Here is a 17,577-nt window from a genome sequence, read left to right as displayed (position 1 = left end):
AGAATACATGTTTGTCAAATGTACATTTTATTGTATCATATCAATATTTCTCTTTTAGTGTACATTTCTCTCTCAAGGAAAACATTAAAAATAAACACACAAAGACTCATTAATGTTGAGCTTTTTAATATTGACTTCTCTTATGTTCCCACCCATATTGCCAGCTGGAAAGTGACCATGAGCTTTTCAAGTCCCCAGAGATGCTGAAGATTATAAGGACCTAAAGTTAGACCATCCTTCTCAATTTGGTCTGTGAGGTAAATAATAGCTGGGAGCACCTGTAAAATGACATGCATTTTGTTTCCGATGCAACACGTGTGTGGCTGGTGCAGGCTTTGCCCATCTCCTACCCACCACTTATACAAAAACAGCATTCACACTGAGCAACTTAGAAAGATCCCATCTGGATGTGGGCTTGCCAGTCATGATGAGGATAAATTAGAGGGACCAGAATGTGTCCTGGTTGAGAATTACCCCCATCCCCTGGGTACAGGAAGTTCTCAAATAAACATCCCTCCTAGAAGCCTGACAATTGCTCAGGAGAACCAAGGTAAGGAGAGACAAAGCCAGAAGACAGCTAGGATGTGAAATGTGGAATCTGTCAACTCTGTTTCATTCAAATTACAGTAACTTACAAAAAGAGAACATACACACTGTAATAACAGGTGAAATAGCTCAGTGTACCCCTCTTCTCTGCTTAGGCCAGAGCAGAGAAGGCATCTCAAGCAGGGGAATGTGCTCAAGAAAACTGAAGGACAGGAAGAGCAAATCTTAGACTCATGTTCTGTCTGGCAAAACCCCAAAAGTCCATCCTTTCTGGGAGAGTTGACTTTGCTTCCTTCTCCCCCTCCTCCCCACCAACACTTATAATTGAATGTTACAAAGTATACCAAGAATAAATCTACCCCGGTCCCCTTTCCCCACCCCCCCAAAAAAGGTTAAGCTTTTAATTACAGGCCCTCAAACTATCATTTTGTACAATTAGCAATTAACTATAATCGTTGATGAGAGAATGCAGAGCTGTGCTGGCAATTTCCCTCCTCCCCATCCCAGGCTCGGTTATTTTAGTCTTGTTCTATTACAGAGGAAAAGCCACAACCACAACCAGAGGAACTCCTCTCTCTCTCTCTCTCTCTCTCTCTCTCTCTCTCTCTCTCTCTCTCTCTCTCTCTCTCTCTCTCTCACACACACACACACACACACATACACACACACTTAAAGACACATTTAATTTTTATCAAAATGGCATCTCAGTTTGCCACTGAGACAGGACTCCGGAACCCCAAAGCAGTGCAGCAGAGCCTTCACACCCCTTGTCTGCATCACTTTCAGGTTGGAAAGAAGAGTCCCTAGGAAGATGCTACCTACCAACCTCACAATACCATCCCTTCCTAGGGGCGCAGGAGAGCATTCCCTGCCGCCCCCAGACCCCTCAACTGTCAGCCCCATCAACCCAGAGGTGGAGGCAACAGCAGCAATAGTTGCATCAGCGCTCTGGGCCCCAGCGCCAGGAGGGTACAGTAGCAACTGTAGGGAGCTAGGGAGCGCACAGCTGCTGCGGCCGCAGGTTCCCTGGATCAGGAAATTAGGGCAGGCAACCGGGATTGGAGGTGAGGACGGTGTGCGAGCCAACCAGCGGCCGCCCCGGGTCCCCCGTGAGCCCCGGGCCGACGCGCGGAGTAGCCGGGCCCCTGGAGCCGTCCGGATGGCGGCGGCGACATCCACAGCCACTGCCACTCACGCACGCACGCTGCCACTTGCCCCCACACCCTCCGCACCTCGCGCGGGAGAGCGGCGCGTGCAGGAGCTGCTGGACTGAGCTCCCCCGTTGGGGTCCCCCCGCAGCTCTGCCTCGCTCCTGCCGCCCGAGTGGGTGCCCCCGACCGCTAGCTCCGCTGTCCCTGGCGAACGGGCTCCCCGCCCCCTCCTCCCGCGCCGTCCCCTCCCCTCTCCTTCCCCTCCTCTGCAACGCCTGCATTATTTTCCGCCCGCAGGGTCCGCGCTCACACCGGGGCCTCGGCGGGGGAGGTGACTGGGTGGGTGGCTGGGTGGGTGGCTGGCGGGGAGTAGAGCGTGCAAGTTGCAAGGAAAGGGTGCCCGCTCCTTCCGCGCTCTCCGTGCTCCCGGCTCCTCACTCCTTCCCCCTCCTCCTCGCCTCCTCCCTCCCCGCCCCCACCTCCTTCCTCCTCTCCGAAGGGCTGGTAACTTGTTGTGCGGAGCGAACGGCGACAACGACGGCGGCGGCGGCGGCGGCACCATCCGGGCGGGCAGCATGGGCACGTCCGCGCGCTGGGCGCTGTGGCTGCTGCTCGCGCTGTGCTGGGCGCCCCGGGACAGCGGCGCCTCTACAAGCGGTGAGTGGGGACGCGCCCCTCCGCACTCGGCCCGTAACAAGCCGGGGCGTCCGCGATCTCTGCGTTTTGGGGGTCCCTGGGGTTCCTCTTGCCCACCCCCCTCCTAGGAGGCGCCTCTCCGCGTTCCTCTCCTGCCTCCCCTCCCCGCCCGGGTGGCGCCTCTGAGCTGTCAGAACCGAGGCTACTGGGAGCTGGGCCCGGGGGATGGTGGGGTTTAGGGTGTCCTAAAGCGTCCCTTGAACTTGTTGTCATTCCCCTGTGTCCCCTTTCTTCCCAGAACCTCTGTTTTACATGGTTTTCATCCCCCTTGACAAGGGCTTGGGGATGTGGGCTTTGGAGCCACTGAACAATGGTTCTGCCTCCTCTGCCAGGCGGGCTGTTAGGACCGTAGCTGAGCACCGGGCCTGGAAGCCCGGGTGCGCCCCTCAGACTTAAGCAGGGTTGAGAGCTCACAGTGGGTGAAGGTGGGCGTCTCCGAGGACACCGGGCGCCAGGTGCTAGCCGGGCAGGGAGTCCTCACGCAGCCGTGAGCAGGCGCACGTTCGGTGGGCGGCAGCCTGGAGGCCAAGCCATGACAAGTGCTGCGCACCGGGACTGCGACTCCCCAGGCGCCGGGCCGTCTCTCCGGCTCCAAGTGTGGCTTTTAACTGGACTGTCCTCCGAGTGCTTTTCTCCTTTCCCTGGGGATTCCGCCGCTACTGCGGCGTTTGTATACCTCTGGGTCTCTGAGATAACTGAACGGGGGAGGGGAGTGGGACCCAGACTTAATCAGGTTACTTTGCCAAGCTTCGTTCAGGGTGACCTCCCCCACCTTCCAGAAACTGAGTCCCAGTGTAGTGACTGCAATTAGCTTTTATTTGACACAATAGATCGAAAGTGTAGTGCTAGAGCTGGGGTATGACTGTGGCTTGGGGAGGGCGGGGGTTACTATCGTTAGTTCCCAGGGGTCAGCGCACTGGCTTGGGATCCCTGCGTGTTTAGTCCCCCATCTTGGGTTGCACAACTTTTCAGAGCAGGCGATAAGACGCCTTCCTAACAAAGTCCCGTTTGATCCTTAGCAGGCCACTGAAGAGGTCTTAGAGGTCTTAAGAGGTGACACCAAAGAGCTTGCTTGCCAACCAGCTCTAGGTAATTAGGGCAGAATGCTGTCCCAGCACTAAAGAGTCCAGAGTGCCCATCTCCTATGGCGGAGTAGCTTAGAAGGCCCGCCTGCGTGCGGTCACGTGTGTCCTGGAGAGCGAGCGAACTTTTCAAGTGTATGGTCAAGAAGTCTGTCGACCTGTGCTGGGGTGTTTAAGTCTCCTAGCGTCCCTGAGCCTTTGGTTCCGCTGTCCCGAGCGTGAGAAGCTGGGCAGGGCTTTTCTGCCCCGTGCGATTGGCTGGCAACTGGATTGCGTTTAGGTTGGTCACGTGCTTTCTCCGATTTAATTGAGCTGCCCCAGCTGGGTTACCTTTAAGATTAGCCAGGCTCAAAGGGGCTGTTCCTTCTGGTGCGTTCTCCTGCTGCACTCTGAAAAGTGTCCGTGTGTAGTGACGCCTGAATACTACGTGTGGCAAGCCTACAAGCCCAGAGAAGTCCTGCTTAACAAAAATTTTCAGACGCCTACATTAGTCATTAATGGATGAGTAACGTTAACTTATTAAACCATCCCTCAGAGTGACTTGACTTGCGTTATATATTTTGTAATATTTAAAAACATGAATGTATAAAATACTTTGTTGGCTGTAATCCAAAGAGGTGGGAGAAAGGAGTCACTCTAGCTGCAGGTCCCTTTGTGGTCTGGGAATCTTTAACGTGCTGTTAACTTTCCATTGGGTGTTGCTTTTTAGGGGGTGCTAGGAAAGCACCCCAGGCTGCTGCACGGAGCTAGCCAAAAGTCAGTTCAGTTGGGATCAGGAAAGTGAGGATGTCCTTGCTCCTCCTTTCCTGCAAGTGGAATATGACAGTACCCCAAGTGAAAGGGAGATCCTGGTACACAGCTAAATCGTCACAGTGGGGAAGCAGTTCTTTCTGAACTGGCCAAACTTGGAGTCAGTTGAAGCAGGCATTGACCCTAAGCAAACCCAGATGGTCTGTCTTAAGTTCAAAGTACCAAGACATGTGGACTGATCTTCTGGCCCTGGCCTTCTATGCTTAATCTTTCTGTCCAGCCCTTTTCCCTGTCCCCCAATATACATACACACTCAGAGGCTGCTCCAAACTACCTGACACAGTACAGGCAGGTGTGCACTGATTTTCTGCAAGGAACTCAAGTGAAGTTAACAGGAGATGTTACAAGGACTGCTGGTGGCAAAATACATGGGGGCTCTGTGACTCTTTCCTCCAGCCTAGATATAGATTAAGATATTAGATGCTATAGAGTCTTCAAGCCCAGAGTTCTGCAAGTTCTCCTTCAGTATGCCCAATGATTCTTACTCCTCTTGCTCTGGGAGTGAGTGGTTCACTGGCAATGCCAGAGTACCCACAGAAAGAACCTAGAAGACCAGGAGAAATAATGCCTAACTTACCAGAGCACCAGAAGGGAGAGACAATAGCAATCTCATCTACATCCAAGAAAGGCCATGTAGACAAGGGTGTTCTTTTTTTTTTTTTTTTTTTTTTTTAAGAGAGGGTCATAATCTAAACTTAAATGGGTCATGTATTTCCTAAATCTTGGAACTTTTTGCCTAGAATCATCCACTTGCCAGCAACTCTGGTGCTGGTCCTGTGCTATTTGAACACTTTATGCCTGAGTCTCCCGAGACCTACATGTATGTAAAGTACAAGTTCATTAGAGCTGGCACATGTTAAGACTTCAGGCCAGCAAACTGCATTTGCAAACACTAGGCAATACTTGTAAAGGGGCTGCCATCTCTACCTTGCAAACAATTGCCAGCCTGATCATCGTGTTTCTGCTTCTGTAGAAATGAATAACCACAGACAGGATTTCACTCGACTCCAGTGCTTTTGTGATGGTTCTGGAAGAGCCAAAGAGCTGTTGTGACCCCTGAACAATGTCAGACCAGTAAAACAGAATGTCCTAGAACACAGCCTTAAGGTCAGGAGTGCAGATAGGACCTCAGGCATATGGCTTCAAGGTTAGATTCCTAAACCCTGCCACATACTAAATAGCATAGGAAGAGAAAATATATAGGATATATTTCCTGGTCCCTCACAGAGTGTAAAGTTATTCTCAATAGAGGAAACAGGATGGAGATGGGGTAGTTAGTTTCCTCATTAGCCTCTGGTCCTGACCCTGAATGGCTTCACTTGACCTTGCTTTGGAAAGCTACTGGCATATGCTAGCCTATGAGACATTAAGCATGTTACAGACCCAAAATGGGCCTGAAACTGTGCTTGTCCCATACGTACCTGGCGTACAGGAGCGAGTCTCACAATATACTAAGGCAGCTGCCCTTCACATGTTAGGAGATAGATTCTTCGAGTTCAAAGAAATCTCAAGAGGTCACCCAGAACATAGCACAGTAGACAGCTTTCAAAAAAGATAAAAGCCCTTCTTTGGAGTTTATCAGTGAAACATACGTATTGAACAGGAGCATGTAAGGCCATTTTCCCTCCTCACTGAGGAGGGGACAATCTGAGGACTGGTAGCTTTCTCTGAGATCCCCAAAACATAATATAACCCAGTCCTTGGAGAAACTGATTTTGCAAGTGAAAACTGGCTCAATTTCCCCCTCTATATTTGTTTTCGATATAAACCAGTATCTCTCTGCTAAGCTCCAGTGTTGGTTTCCAACACTAGAAATGTTACCGGAAGATGGTCAATTCCAACAAGTTAGACATGAGAAGTGAGATGTAGCTAAGTGAGAAAGCAAACAGCACCTTCAACTGGGCCTGCTTTGCCTTCATTTGTAGATGATTTGGTCCTGCCAGTCATTTTTTTTTGGGGGGGGGGCTCCAAATTAAAAATGTAAGAGAGAATCTGCTATGTATAGGGAGAGTAAGCATAGAGATCTCCCAGAAATGTTTCAACATTTGTGCAGAGGGTGCCAGAGTCAACATTTAAGAAGTATATTTTGGGCAAGAAACTACAACTTACAACGTGGAAAAGTCAGGCACTCACTAGAGTGGCCAGTCTTGCCATTTGCTTGGGGCATCAGTGTCAGCAAGGTGGTCAGTAGTCTTTGTGTGTCCAGAATTAGTTTTGGCAGTGGAGGTAAGGGGGTAGGTCAATGTGCAGTTTGCCTGAAAATGATGTTGGACATTTGAGAGTTCACACATTTATAAGAGCATTTCCTGCACAGACTGTAGTGTACTATTCTGTTCTCTAGATCTGATCTTTGCTTTTCCTAAGCATGCTTTCCTAAGGTTTAAGTTATTAACGGGCAGGGAGATTTACCAGGCAAGTTATAAATTAAAGCCAGCATCCCTTGTACATCTGCTCAAGACCACTTGATGGCCAATACAGAAACCAGAGAGCTGGCTTCTTTGTGCCTTTTTTGGGGGGTGGAGAGGGTAGGAAGTCAAACCAGGAAACTTGAGATCTGAAATAAGCTGAGCATAGAAGCTGTGTAAATGGAGAGAGCCGAGCTGAGCTGGTGTTCCTTAATCATGAATGCCACAGACATCAACTGAAGATGTCTAGAGAGTTCCCCCATGCTGCTTCCAGCATAGTTCATGATGTCTCCCTAAAATCACAGGCAATTTAGACTTTAATATGCCATTGTCAGAAGCACAGTGGGCTAGTGCCAGCATTCCCAAAAAGCCATAGCATGTCCAAAGTAAGACTTGTGCCTTACTCCACACCAACCTCCACACCTTGCCAGATTTTCCATGTGTGTTAGAACCTCTCTCACATGGAAATATGGCTGGCATACCAATATCAGATAGATGTGCAAGGTATGTTGTTTTATAATGATAACTTGCCACACAGATGAGATGAAAGTACTCTCATAGGCATAGGAATCTTTCAGGGGGTTCTACCAGGCAAAACTTCATTTAGCAGGCCACACTTCCTTCCAACTACAGAAAAGCTGGGAAAATATTTTGACAAAAGTCTACAATGCAGAACAGATTTACAGGTTAATTCATTAACCAACTAATACATGCAAGACTATTGACCAGGGCTTAGCAAGTCTTTGGATGCTAGGTGACAAGCCCTCAGTACTGTGGCACAGGGACAGGTATGAAAAGCTTTGGGAACAAAATCAGATCATACCTGGCTCTGGGGACATTTTTAAGTGTCCGGAGGATCTCAGTGAGGAGGTGCTATCTAAACCCGATCCTGTGGGGAAGACAACAGGAACCAGATGGACAAACAGAAACCAAGCATTTGAGAGGATGGTCAAAGACAGGGGAAGTAAGGGAGGCCCTTTAGAGCTGTTAGCTTAGCTGTGGTGGCCTGAGCAGATGGTGGGTGATGGCTAAAAGGAAAAAGTCAGAGGAAGCTGGTGGGGAACTGAGACTCAATCCTGGAGTCAGTGGGAAGCCCGGAAATGATCCTATCTTTGGCCCTTCTGGGTATCCTAAGGGGCTTAAATCACTGTCTGAATTTGGATAGAGAATGAGACAGCCTGGAGGCAAAGGGACGGATGACTCAAATTTAGAGCAAGTGAGAGATGAGGGATTAGACATGGTCAGGATATGATGGCTCAATGTCAGCAGAGAAGAACCTGGGCTCCCTCCTGGGCTACTGACTTAGAGTAAGTGCAAGCCAACTAAAGCTAAGCAAGACACAAGAGAAGAAGGTAGGTTTGGGAACAAACTGCTTTACTCTGTATGTCTGCTAAGGCATGGGAATGAAGAATGTTACCTATAACGTGCCCAACAGCTGTACTCAGGTTGTCATCAATATGTGTTATAAACGGCTTCCTTTCATCTCCTATCTCTATGCAGTGACAGACATGAGGGTTTAGGGGATTAACAGTATATTTAGTATTACGGCCTTGAAAACAAAGACTCTTCCATGATTTATTGTCTCTGTAACTTTGGTCTTCATGCTGGTGTCCCCTATGTTGTTCTCCAGCCCCAGGCAGATAAGGTGGAGATATGACTTGGTTAATGCACCCTAGTCAGGAAAACAAAGAGACTTAGTCCTTCCAGAAAAAAAGCCATTATGGAAATTCTAGCAGCATATTTAAAAGGCTACATGAGAACAAGAAACAGAACCTATCTCAACCATAAAGCTATACTGTAGAGTATCTTCTTAAGGAGGAAAACCACTTCATTCTTGATTAAGACAGAGTATAGTAGCTACATTCCAAGCAAATGGAATATTCTAGAATTATGCAGTCCTGAGTTGGTTCCTATAGTTTGCGTACTTGGTAGTATAGGATTTAGAACCAGAATACCTGGGTTCAAATCTTAGGTCAGCCCAGGGTAGTCTTGGGCAAGTCACTATATTTTTCTTCTTTTCCTAAACTGTAAAGAGGGAAAGAGGAAAGGTCAGGTGGAACTAAAGAATTAAGACCTGAGAGGTTGCAGAGCAGCAATTGACCAACAATAAAAAGCATTTGGCTATAGCTATGAATGTAAGATGCTCTCAGTCAGGTGCGAGTGGAACAACTTGTGGCAACTGAACTGTATAGTTCATTACTCGGCAGTGTTTGCACTGATAGCCTCTCATTCCCGTAGGAGAAGGAGAACTTTTTTTTTTTTTTTTTGCTGACTCAGAAGTCTGCCTGTCCTAAAAGGAGTTTGAGCCTATGAATAGAAGCATTGGCATTAAATTAGCAAGCAGTAGAGTTGAGGAAGTCTAAAAATAAATACCCTTGGTGGCCCTAAAAGTGCCAAAAGCAATGGACTGAAGAAACACCAGCAGATGACAACACCCTTATGTGTAGGCCTGGCAGAGTATGGCAACATGAAACCCCTATATATTCAACTTCTCAATGAGTCTGATACTCTGAGCATCTCCTCAATATTCCAGATACCCAAGCAGAGGACTCCTGCCAAAACGTTACTCCATGGTCTCTCCTGAAAGCTATTCACTGTCAGACCAAAGCAGGATTATACTGAAGCTCACATGCTCATTTTCCATGTTAACCCTTACAGAACCAGTTAGATAATAGCAAACCGACATCCCTGTGCATTTAACCCCCACACACTGGCTTCCTGAAGCCAGTGAACTGCTGGTTATGGGTCACAATCAGTGTTGACTTTTTAGGTGAGGAAAGCTCCTAGGACATGGATGACTTTGAGTAAGCATTCCAGTGACAATAAAAACAGAACATTCTTTGAAATTTTGGGGACCTATTACTCACTTTAATAGCCACGTAAGTGGGTAGATACAAGTGACCTCACATCTCCTGGCTCAAAAGGAGAGAGGTATTCTTGCTAGAAGGAACTTAGACAGTTTAATCTCTTCACAGAAGAACTTAAGGCTCCATGCCTCGCCACTCTGTCTCCCTCCCCCATCCCTTTAGGCCCACACTGTTTTCTATGACTGCTGCAGTTTTAAGGAGTCCACTGTAAACTGTATTTTACTCCAGCTTCCCACCCTTTGGAGCAGAGAGGTCCAGGGGTATAGAGTCCCTTAGAATTTCCAGTGCTGAGACTACTTATGCCTCACTGTGGCTTTAGCCCAGCTTAACGATGAAAAGAAACGTGGTTGTGGATGATTCCATGCCCATTCTGTTCCCTCCATGAACTGTAATAGTGAATTTGAGATTTAGCGTTCATGGATGAAAATAGACTATGGGTCTACAATCCTATAATCCCCAAAGCTTTGAGAGCCAAAAGCTTCTTAATTCATGTGGGGCTTTCAGTCCTCAACCTCTGAGCAGCAGTCGTCTCAGGCGGAACCCCCAGATGAGAGACAGAATCTTTGGGACATGTAGGGAAAACCCACTGTATTCCAGGTGGGTGGTTGAGGGCTCTGCACTCAGTCAACTTAGAGGCTGAGCTCTACTGGCTGTGCATAAGCCAGAGAACTAAACAGAACCAGGGAACACTTTCTGCCTAGTTGTAGCCACTAAAGTGCTTAGGAAGCTAAGAATCTGAAGAGCATGGGCAGAAAGCTTAGGGTCTTTGTTTGCTTCTCTTTAGAGGGTCCTTTATCAAACTGGATGGCTTCCCACCCATCCTTTTCTCCAGTGTCTTTTACAGAAGTAGGGACATCTTGGTACCCATTGTCTTCCCTGACATGTGTTGGTGGTATAGTGGTGAGCATAGCTGCCTTCCATTGTCTTCCCTGTGTAAATTCTTTCTTTTTGTTAAGGGAGGGTCATGTGTGTCATGTGTACATATAACTTTTGGAATCCTGGGTGACAGATAAGTTATGAAAAAGTAGAAGTTAAACTCCTTTCTGCTTTGGAATACTGAAGTGAGCAGATAAAAATGCTTATGTCTGTCCTCATCCATGTCCTGAGCCAAACCTCCAGGATTTCAACATAACCTATTACTGTTTGATAGCTTGGATGTTACAACTAAATCCAGAGTCCAGAATGACCATGAACTGTTTATTAGCCTTAGCATGTTATATGCTAGCTTTAGTCCCAAGGTAGCTTGAGTGTCTACAAAATTCATCACACGGGAACATTTCTGAGGAAGTTTTCTCCCACAGATCTAATTCTGCAGCTTTTTTCTCTTTCTTTCTTTCTTCCTTTCTTTCTTTTTCTCTTTCTTTCTCCCTTCCTTCCTTCCTTCCTCCCTCTCCCCTCTTTCTCTTTCCTTCTTTCTCTCTTTCTTTTTCTTCCTTCCTTCCTTTCTTTCTTTCTCTCTTTCTTTTTTCTAAATCTTTCTCCAAGTCTGATGACAAGCTTATCACCCTCACTATATAAAGTGGTAATGCTTTTGGCTCACTTTGACTTACCCTTCAGAATGAAAGCCCTTAAAGTGACAGTCTCTCAGCTTTTACTATATCCTAACTACAATGAGTTGTCCTTTCTCGGGGTATTTTATTCTATATTCTCAGACTGTAAATCCTTTTTCTAATCAAGTCCTTAAAGTAGATTCCTGCCATCCTCAAAGCTGCAAGGATATAGATTCATAGCAAATGGCCCCTGGAACAATTATCTCCAGCTTGGAGAATATGGAGAACATTCTACAATGGGAGGGAGGAGGCAGTAGGGTACCTCACTCTTGGCTTACTGGTACTAAAAACAAACAACTGATGCTTCCCTTTTGTTCTCTGTAATTCGCTAGTATTTTTTATTCAATAAACTGTTTGTAGAATGAATAAGCATTATGAAATGTTGGTAGGAAATATCATCAAATTGCATTGCTTTGTAGCTAAGCTTTAGCTTGCTAAACATTTAAGAGCAGAAAACTTCATAGAGTTTTAAATGCAATATACATCATACCTGAAGGTATGTGCCAAATTTTAATCTCTTTGGGAATTAGCCACAAAGTGCAGAATTCTCCCAGACAACAGGGCATAGTTGACACTAGGGAGACCAACTAGAGCACTGTTTATTTCACACAAGAGTTCCAGTCTGTGCTTGCCTCTGCCCTGTCTGTTCCTATGCCAGCCTGCCCCAGCTGCAAATACTGAGAGAGGTAGCAGGAAATCTGAAGACTCTCGGCTTGCTACCACCCTCCCCCAGCCAATCTGCATGCACCCCAGGCCTCATGCTGGGTTTGGTAAGTCTATGCAGTGTATTTAAGGGAGGCCTTGAAGGGACAAGAGCTGAACCTTTTATCACAAAGCAATCTGGTCCTGCAGAAAGATAGATGTGCTAATGATTCAAGCACCCAGATTGTCCTGGCCATGGAGTGCCTCCATGGAGCCTTAGTTCACACCTCTGTAAAAGCCATATCCATAAGGAACCAAAGCAACTGAACTCAGGAAAGCGGAGTCAGTTCTGTGGCTCTAGCTTGCTCTCCTCTTGTCATTGAATTAAAAATGGCACCCCATTGCCTCCTAGCCAAGCTTTCTTGATGCTTTTGACTTGTCTTTGGAGTTGGTTTGTGAACACCCATGTTCCAAAGGAAGCATCCATTTTAAAGACTCAGGACCATTATCAATCCTTCCTTTCTACCTTCTCTTTGTCACAAGTCATTTGCTCTTTGTGATAGCAGTGTCACTCTTGGATAAAGTTGTGGATATGTCCAGGAAATGCTATTAAAGAATTAGGGTTGTCTGCATGTTGTTGGCCACACACACACAAGCACAGTTTATACAAAGAAGGGTCCAGAGGTCTTGTGGTGGCCCCTTGTGCTTCTGACCTAGCTAGGTTCATTAATCTTGGATTGATTCCACTGGCCCAAGATCACTGTTCCATTTTTTTTTTTTTTTTTTTAGACATAAGAAGGATTTCTAATACATCTATTTACTTATTTATTTATTTATGTGTGTATATGTGTGCACATGTGCCATAGCACACATAGGAGGCCATAAGACAACTTATAGTTCTTTCCTAACCCTATAGGTTCCAGAGATATAATTGATGACTCAAGATTGGCAGCAAGTGTCATTTCCTGCTGAGCCATCTCACCTCTAGGTCTGAGGAGAATTAAAGGGAAAGAAAATGAGTTCCTTGTTCTTTTAGAGATATAGCCATGCATCACATGATGATAGAGAAACGTCCTAAGAACTACAGTGTTGAGCAATCCATTGCCCCTTTACTTAAAGCACACAGCAATGTTGTCTTAATTACTGTCCTATTGCTGTTATGCGATGCTGTAACCAAACTTATTAACAGACAGTTGTCAATGAGAGCTCGTTACAGGTTCAGGGGATCTATTCTATGACTGTCATGGTGGGAAACATGGCATCTGGTGGACAGGCATGGCACTGGACCAAGAGCTAAAAGCAATCATCCTGGTCTACCTGCAGGCATCAGGCAGAGACAGGGTAGAAGAGGCTGACACTGGGCTTGGTGTGGGCATTTGAAACTTCCTAATCCTTCCCACACAGTTCCACTAACTGGGGACCAAACATTAAAATTTATGAGCCTATGGAAGTCATTCCCATTTGAACCACCACATTGGTTTAGGGAAATTCATACCTATACTATGTGGGCTAGCCTGTGGATTCTAGGCTGTCTGTATACAGCATGGTACTGGCACTAAATATTAACACAATGGCAAGTATGTGTGTATCCAAATGTATCTAAACATGGAGAGGGTACAAAGAATATATCTGTAAAGATTAACATGGTACCTCTGTATAGGGTGATTATTTTGGATGGATTTTCAGGATTGGAAGTTGCTGAGTGAGCTTGTGAGTAAATGATAAGTAAAAGCCAAGGCCTAGTACATTGCTGTCACTTTAGAAACACTGTATATTATTGAGCCCTCAATTTAGAAAATGGTTATAAAATATTTCTGTCTTCAACAATGGATTATCCTTATTTTTCTTTTTAAACATTACAAATTTTTGTTTGTTTCCTTCCACCCTGGGTTTCAGGGCTTGAACCCAGGAGGTCAACTCAGTAGCAAGCACCTTTACCCACTGAGTCATCTCACTGGCCCACTTTTTAAAAATGTAAACTCTGAAAACAGCTTAAAACACATGCTGTATAGCTACACAAAAATATTTTCTTTATATGCTTACTTTATAAGCTTTTCTCGTGTGTGTGTGTGTGTGTGTGTGTGTGTGTGTGTGTGTTTAAAACTTTTCCTAAGAACTAACACATGAACACACACCTTCTCCTAGGCCTATAGAGGGCCGGGCCAGTCAGTATCTCACCCTATGGACACTAATGTGCAAACAGCATCCTCTACAACAGTAAGGCCTTCTGGACTCTCTCCTGAAGGAGACGACTGGAGCGCTCTCTGAGGCAGGTTCTTCCTTCCTTCAGACATTTCAGAAATATGACCATGATGGCTTGGTTGTTCTGTTTCTTCTTTTCAATCAGACATTTCTCTATGAACACTCTTCTATGTCAGTGAGACATCTTGGTATTGGATGTCCATGTTCTCCAATGCATTCCTGAGCTACTTGAAATCTGGAATCTTCTCCTAACCCTTCCACTGTTGATTTTCTTCTGCAGTTTTCTTTTACTGGTTCTTCAGCTGTATGTTCTCTGGATGCTGGGAATTATCTTGCTCCATTGTAATTTTATGATCACCCTTGGAGATGAGGTACATATTGACATACTGACTAAAACATTACTGGCCAGCATGTGGTAGGATTTTTTAGAAGCCATATAATTCCTTTCTCTTTGTATTCTACTACCTGGAACAAGGTAACTCAGCTGTGCCTCTCGGGGAGAAAGGCTAGAAATCTACTGCTCAGTTTTAGTTTGTTGGCCAATGAAGAACTTGGCTACTTTTGTTCACTGTCCCCTAAACCCATCTAAGGTTGACCCCTAGAATGTTATGGTTTGCTCAGTTTGAAGTTGTCCCTAACCTGGGCTTTGGGGACCTTGTATCTCTAACTTACCTCCTATGTATGCGTCACTCAATGTTCCTTCCTCATCCTAGGGAAAAGAGCCAGATGTGATAACTCCCAGTTCCAGTGCACAAATGGCCGTTGTATTACTCTGCTGTGGAAATGTGACGGCGATGAAGACTGTGCAGATGGCAGCGATGAAAAGAACTGTGGTAAGTAAAGATTTGGGCAGTCTCACTTCTCACCAAGCTTTGATTCTTGATTGGACTTATGCATTTCATTGACATGTGCAGGTGTTCTTTTAGTTTCGACAGACGTATTGAGACTCTGTAAAATAAAATCCACTTAAAAGTCTTGCTGTGACTCGGAGTCCAATGAATCTATACTTATCAGGAGGCATATAATTGGGTATTTGACATGATGTAATTGAAAGGTTTCCATACGCCGATATTATATTAAGTCTTTCTACCAATGTAGTAAGCCAAATCAAGCTGAATTAAAAAATAAAGGACCAGGTTTAATTTGAGCAAAGCACTTCTGGATGACTTTGGGGGGGGGGCAGGGCAAGCAAGGGACCACTCCCTGTAGGAGTGGCCTTGATCATCAGGAGAGAAGTCTGGACTTTTGGTGATCTTTCTGAGGGTGCAGTGTTTGGAGAGGGAGGAGTGGGCCTCAGCAAAGTTTCAAGGCAGAGTTTCCCAGCTGACCAATAGTCAACTTGAATATGGAAGTTTGATCACCTAGTGGGATTTCTCTCATAGGGCAAGACTTGGTTTATCTTACCTCAGACAAAGGTGCTATAGAAAGCTGAGAAAGGAAAGAGAAGACTGTTGTGCCCAAATTCTGAACCCCCAGATCATCAAGAGATTCATTCCGATGCAAAAGCAAAGAGTCTTTTATTGTTTACGACCTAATGCCATTAACTCAGGTCATTTCTCCATTCATCACTGCAGATAGAAGGACCAGGAGAAACCACTAGGCAGGAAATATATTGAGTAGAGCAAGGGGAGTGTCTAGGGGTAAGCGACAGTCTCAGGATTGGTGAGCTTCCAGGCTTGGACGACCTGTCTTGTGTTGATTGGTCAAATGGTTGTTATGGCCTATAGGCCCTCCCAGGGTGGTTGCTATGCTCTCTGCATGTCACTGTTGTGCTCTTGTACTGTAAAGCCCAGCCCAGCCAGCTAACTTCTGACCTCCTAGTGACCATGACCAGGGCAGGAGGGGCAAGGAGTCAGACATGTGCTGACTCAGGGGCCTACATGTCTTTTCTGCAGCCTGTCATGGCTGCTAAAGCAGGGGGCTGGTCCCTTCAAAGACCAGGCATAGAGTCAGACAGAGACTGTTTAAAAGTAACTTTATACATTTACAAATGGAAGAGGGGTGTGTTTGGAGAGATGTCTTGGTGGTGATTGCATACACCTTTCCCAAGGGCCTAAGTTCAATTCCTACCACCCATATTGGGCAGCTCACAACTTCTTGTACTCCAGATCTAGGGGATCTGATGCACTTAAAACTTCCAAAGCCTCCTTCCAACTTCCCCATCTAACCTTCAACCCATACTTGGTTGTAATTTTTGGGGAGGATTCACTTTTGAGCTTACACCTAGTATAATCAATTTGATTGTACATTCCATTTGTCACTTGCTTCTGTGAGTTCCTGAAGTATCTTATGACTTCCCTCTTGTGTGGAACACTTTCTATCTGCCTGTCTGTGTATGATTCGAATATCTTTTCTTTGCCCTTATAGTGTACGTTCAGAACTGAGAAAGATGAATCTGTGAAGATGTGTCCTTTTCATCTTTGCTCAGACTCTCTGTCACATAACTGATCTTTCACATCATCATGACATTTTCCACTTTGCAAAACCATCTGCTTTCTTTATGGCCATTCCCCTCTTCTCTCTTTTGCAACTTACAGAGATAATCGTGGGTTGAATTACAGCAATAAGCCCTATAGCCTGGTCTCTGTTTCCATATGGGTCCAGGAGAACACCAGCCTTGTATAGCATTTGCTGTGTTAACACTGCATAATGGCAATTTAGAAACGGGGGGATTTATGAGCTGGCATGGTTTTCCATGGTTCCTTAGCTATGTAGTTCAAGGATATGAATAATCCCTTAGGGACCATCATAATTCATCAACCCATGTTGAATGTTACAAACTGACTATCTCCCAAGTTTAAAGGCTAAATGAGAGTGGCTTAAGAGTAAGCTCTAGCCTCTAAGACCTCTGCCTAGTTTAAACCCCACATGCCAAGGGATCTCCTTTCAATTTGCAGCACATTTCAGGCTTTGGCTGATTTACAAACACAGACTATTGATTAGAAGGACGCTTTAAAGTTGAAGTTTAAGCAGAAAGTATAGACATAGAGGTATGGAGGAATCTAGTCTAAAAAGACAATCACAGGGTGTGGGTGTCTCTCTGGTTGCTTTGGCAAGCATTCTAGATTCTGGGACTCCTTCACTGGTACTGTGAGCAAGCTGCCTGGTTTGTTTGTCTTTACTCTCCTGGTCTAATGAATGAATGGCACATTGTATTGTGACTCTAAGTCCTGCCCTGGGAAGAATTAGTAGTAGAATTGATATTTTGCCTTAGGCTATATGAATGGGGTCTGTGAATTTTGGGCCTTAGTACTGGCAGCTTCAGTGACTTTCAGTTGGTTGATGTTAAACCAAACCTTGGCTGAAGGCCTGAAATCTCTTTGAGTTCCAAGTTCTACCATTTGTTATAAGTGTTATAATTGGCTTTAACTGTGTCTAGTGGATGCCCCAGAAGGCCCATCCTAGTGGCAGTATTCAGTTCAGAAGCCTCAGCACACCTCAGCACTAAGTGCATGCATTGTGAAGAATGTCCCTGCAACGGTCTTGGTGTATACCCCTGTGACAAAAATTCCATAGGGATAGGGGCTTAAATGATGGCTATCTGATTTTAGGGTTCTGGGTGTTAGGAAGTCCGCAAACTAAGGAGTGGCAGACTGCTTAGAGTCTGATAAAGGCCCTACTTCTGA

General features: G+C 45.7%; 1 protein-coding gene across 5 annotated transcripts in view; it reads left to right on the top strand.

Annotated features, from left to right (window-relative positions):
- The first annotated feature begins 1,359 nt into the window (after positions 1-1,359).
- Positions 1,360-17,577, top strand: part of Vldlr (very low density lipoprotein receptor) — a 32,665-nt gene continuing 16,447 nt past the window's right edge. Inside the window, exons 1-3 of one of the 5 annotated variants that reach the window (XM_051199567.1) lie at positions 1,360-1,610; positions 2,197-2,354; positions 14,665-14,784. In XM_051199567.1, the coding sequence (XP_051055524.1) occupies positions 2,273-2,354; positions 14,665-14,784 (202 nt within the window). In that variant the 5' untranslated portion in view covers positions 1,360-1,610; positions 2,197-2,272. The other 4 variants (XM_051199568.1, XM_051199570.1, XM_051199571.1 and 1 more) reach the window with 4 other exon arrangements.

This window comes from Phodopus roborovskii, unplaced genomic scaffold, assembly GCF_943737965.1.
Source record: "Phodopus roborovskii unplaced genomic scaffold, PHOROB, whole genome shotgun sequence".
NCBI lineage: Eukaryota > Metazoa > Chordata > Mammalia > Rodentia > Cricetidae > Phodopus > Phodopus roborovskii.
Note: the sequence above shows the minus strand (reverse complement) of the source record. Positions and strands in the feature narration are given on the sequence as shown.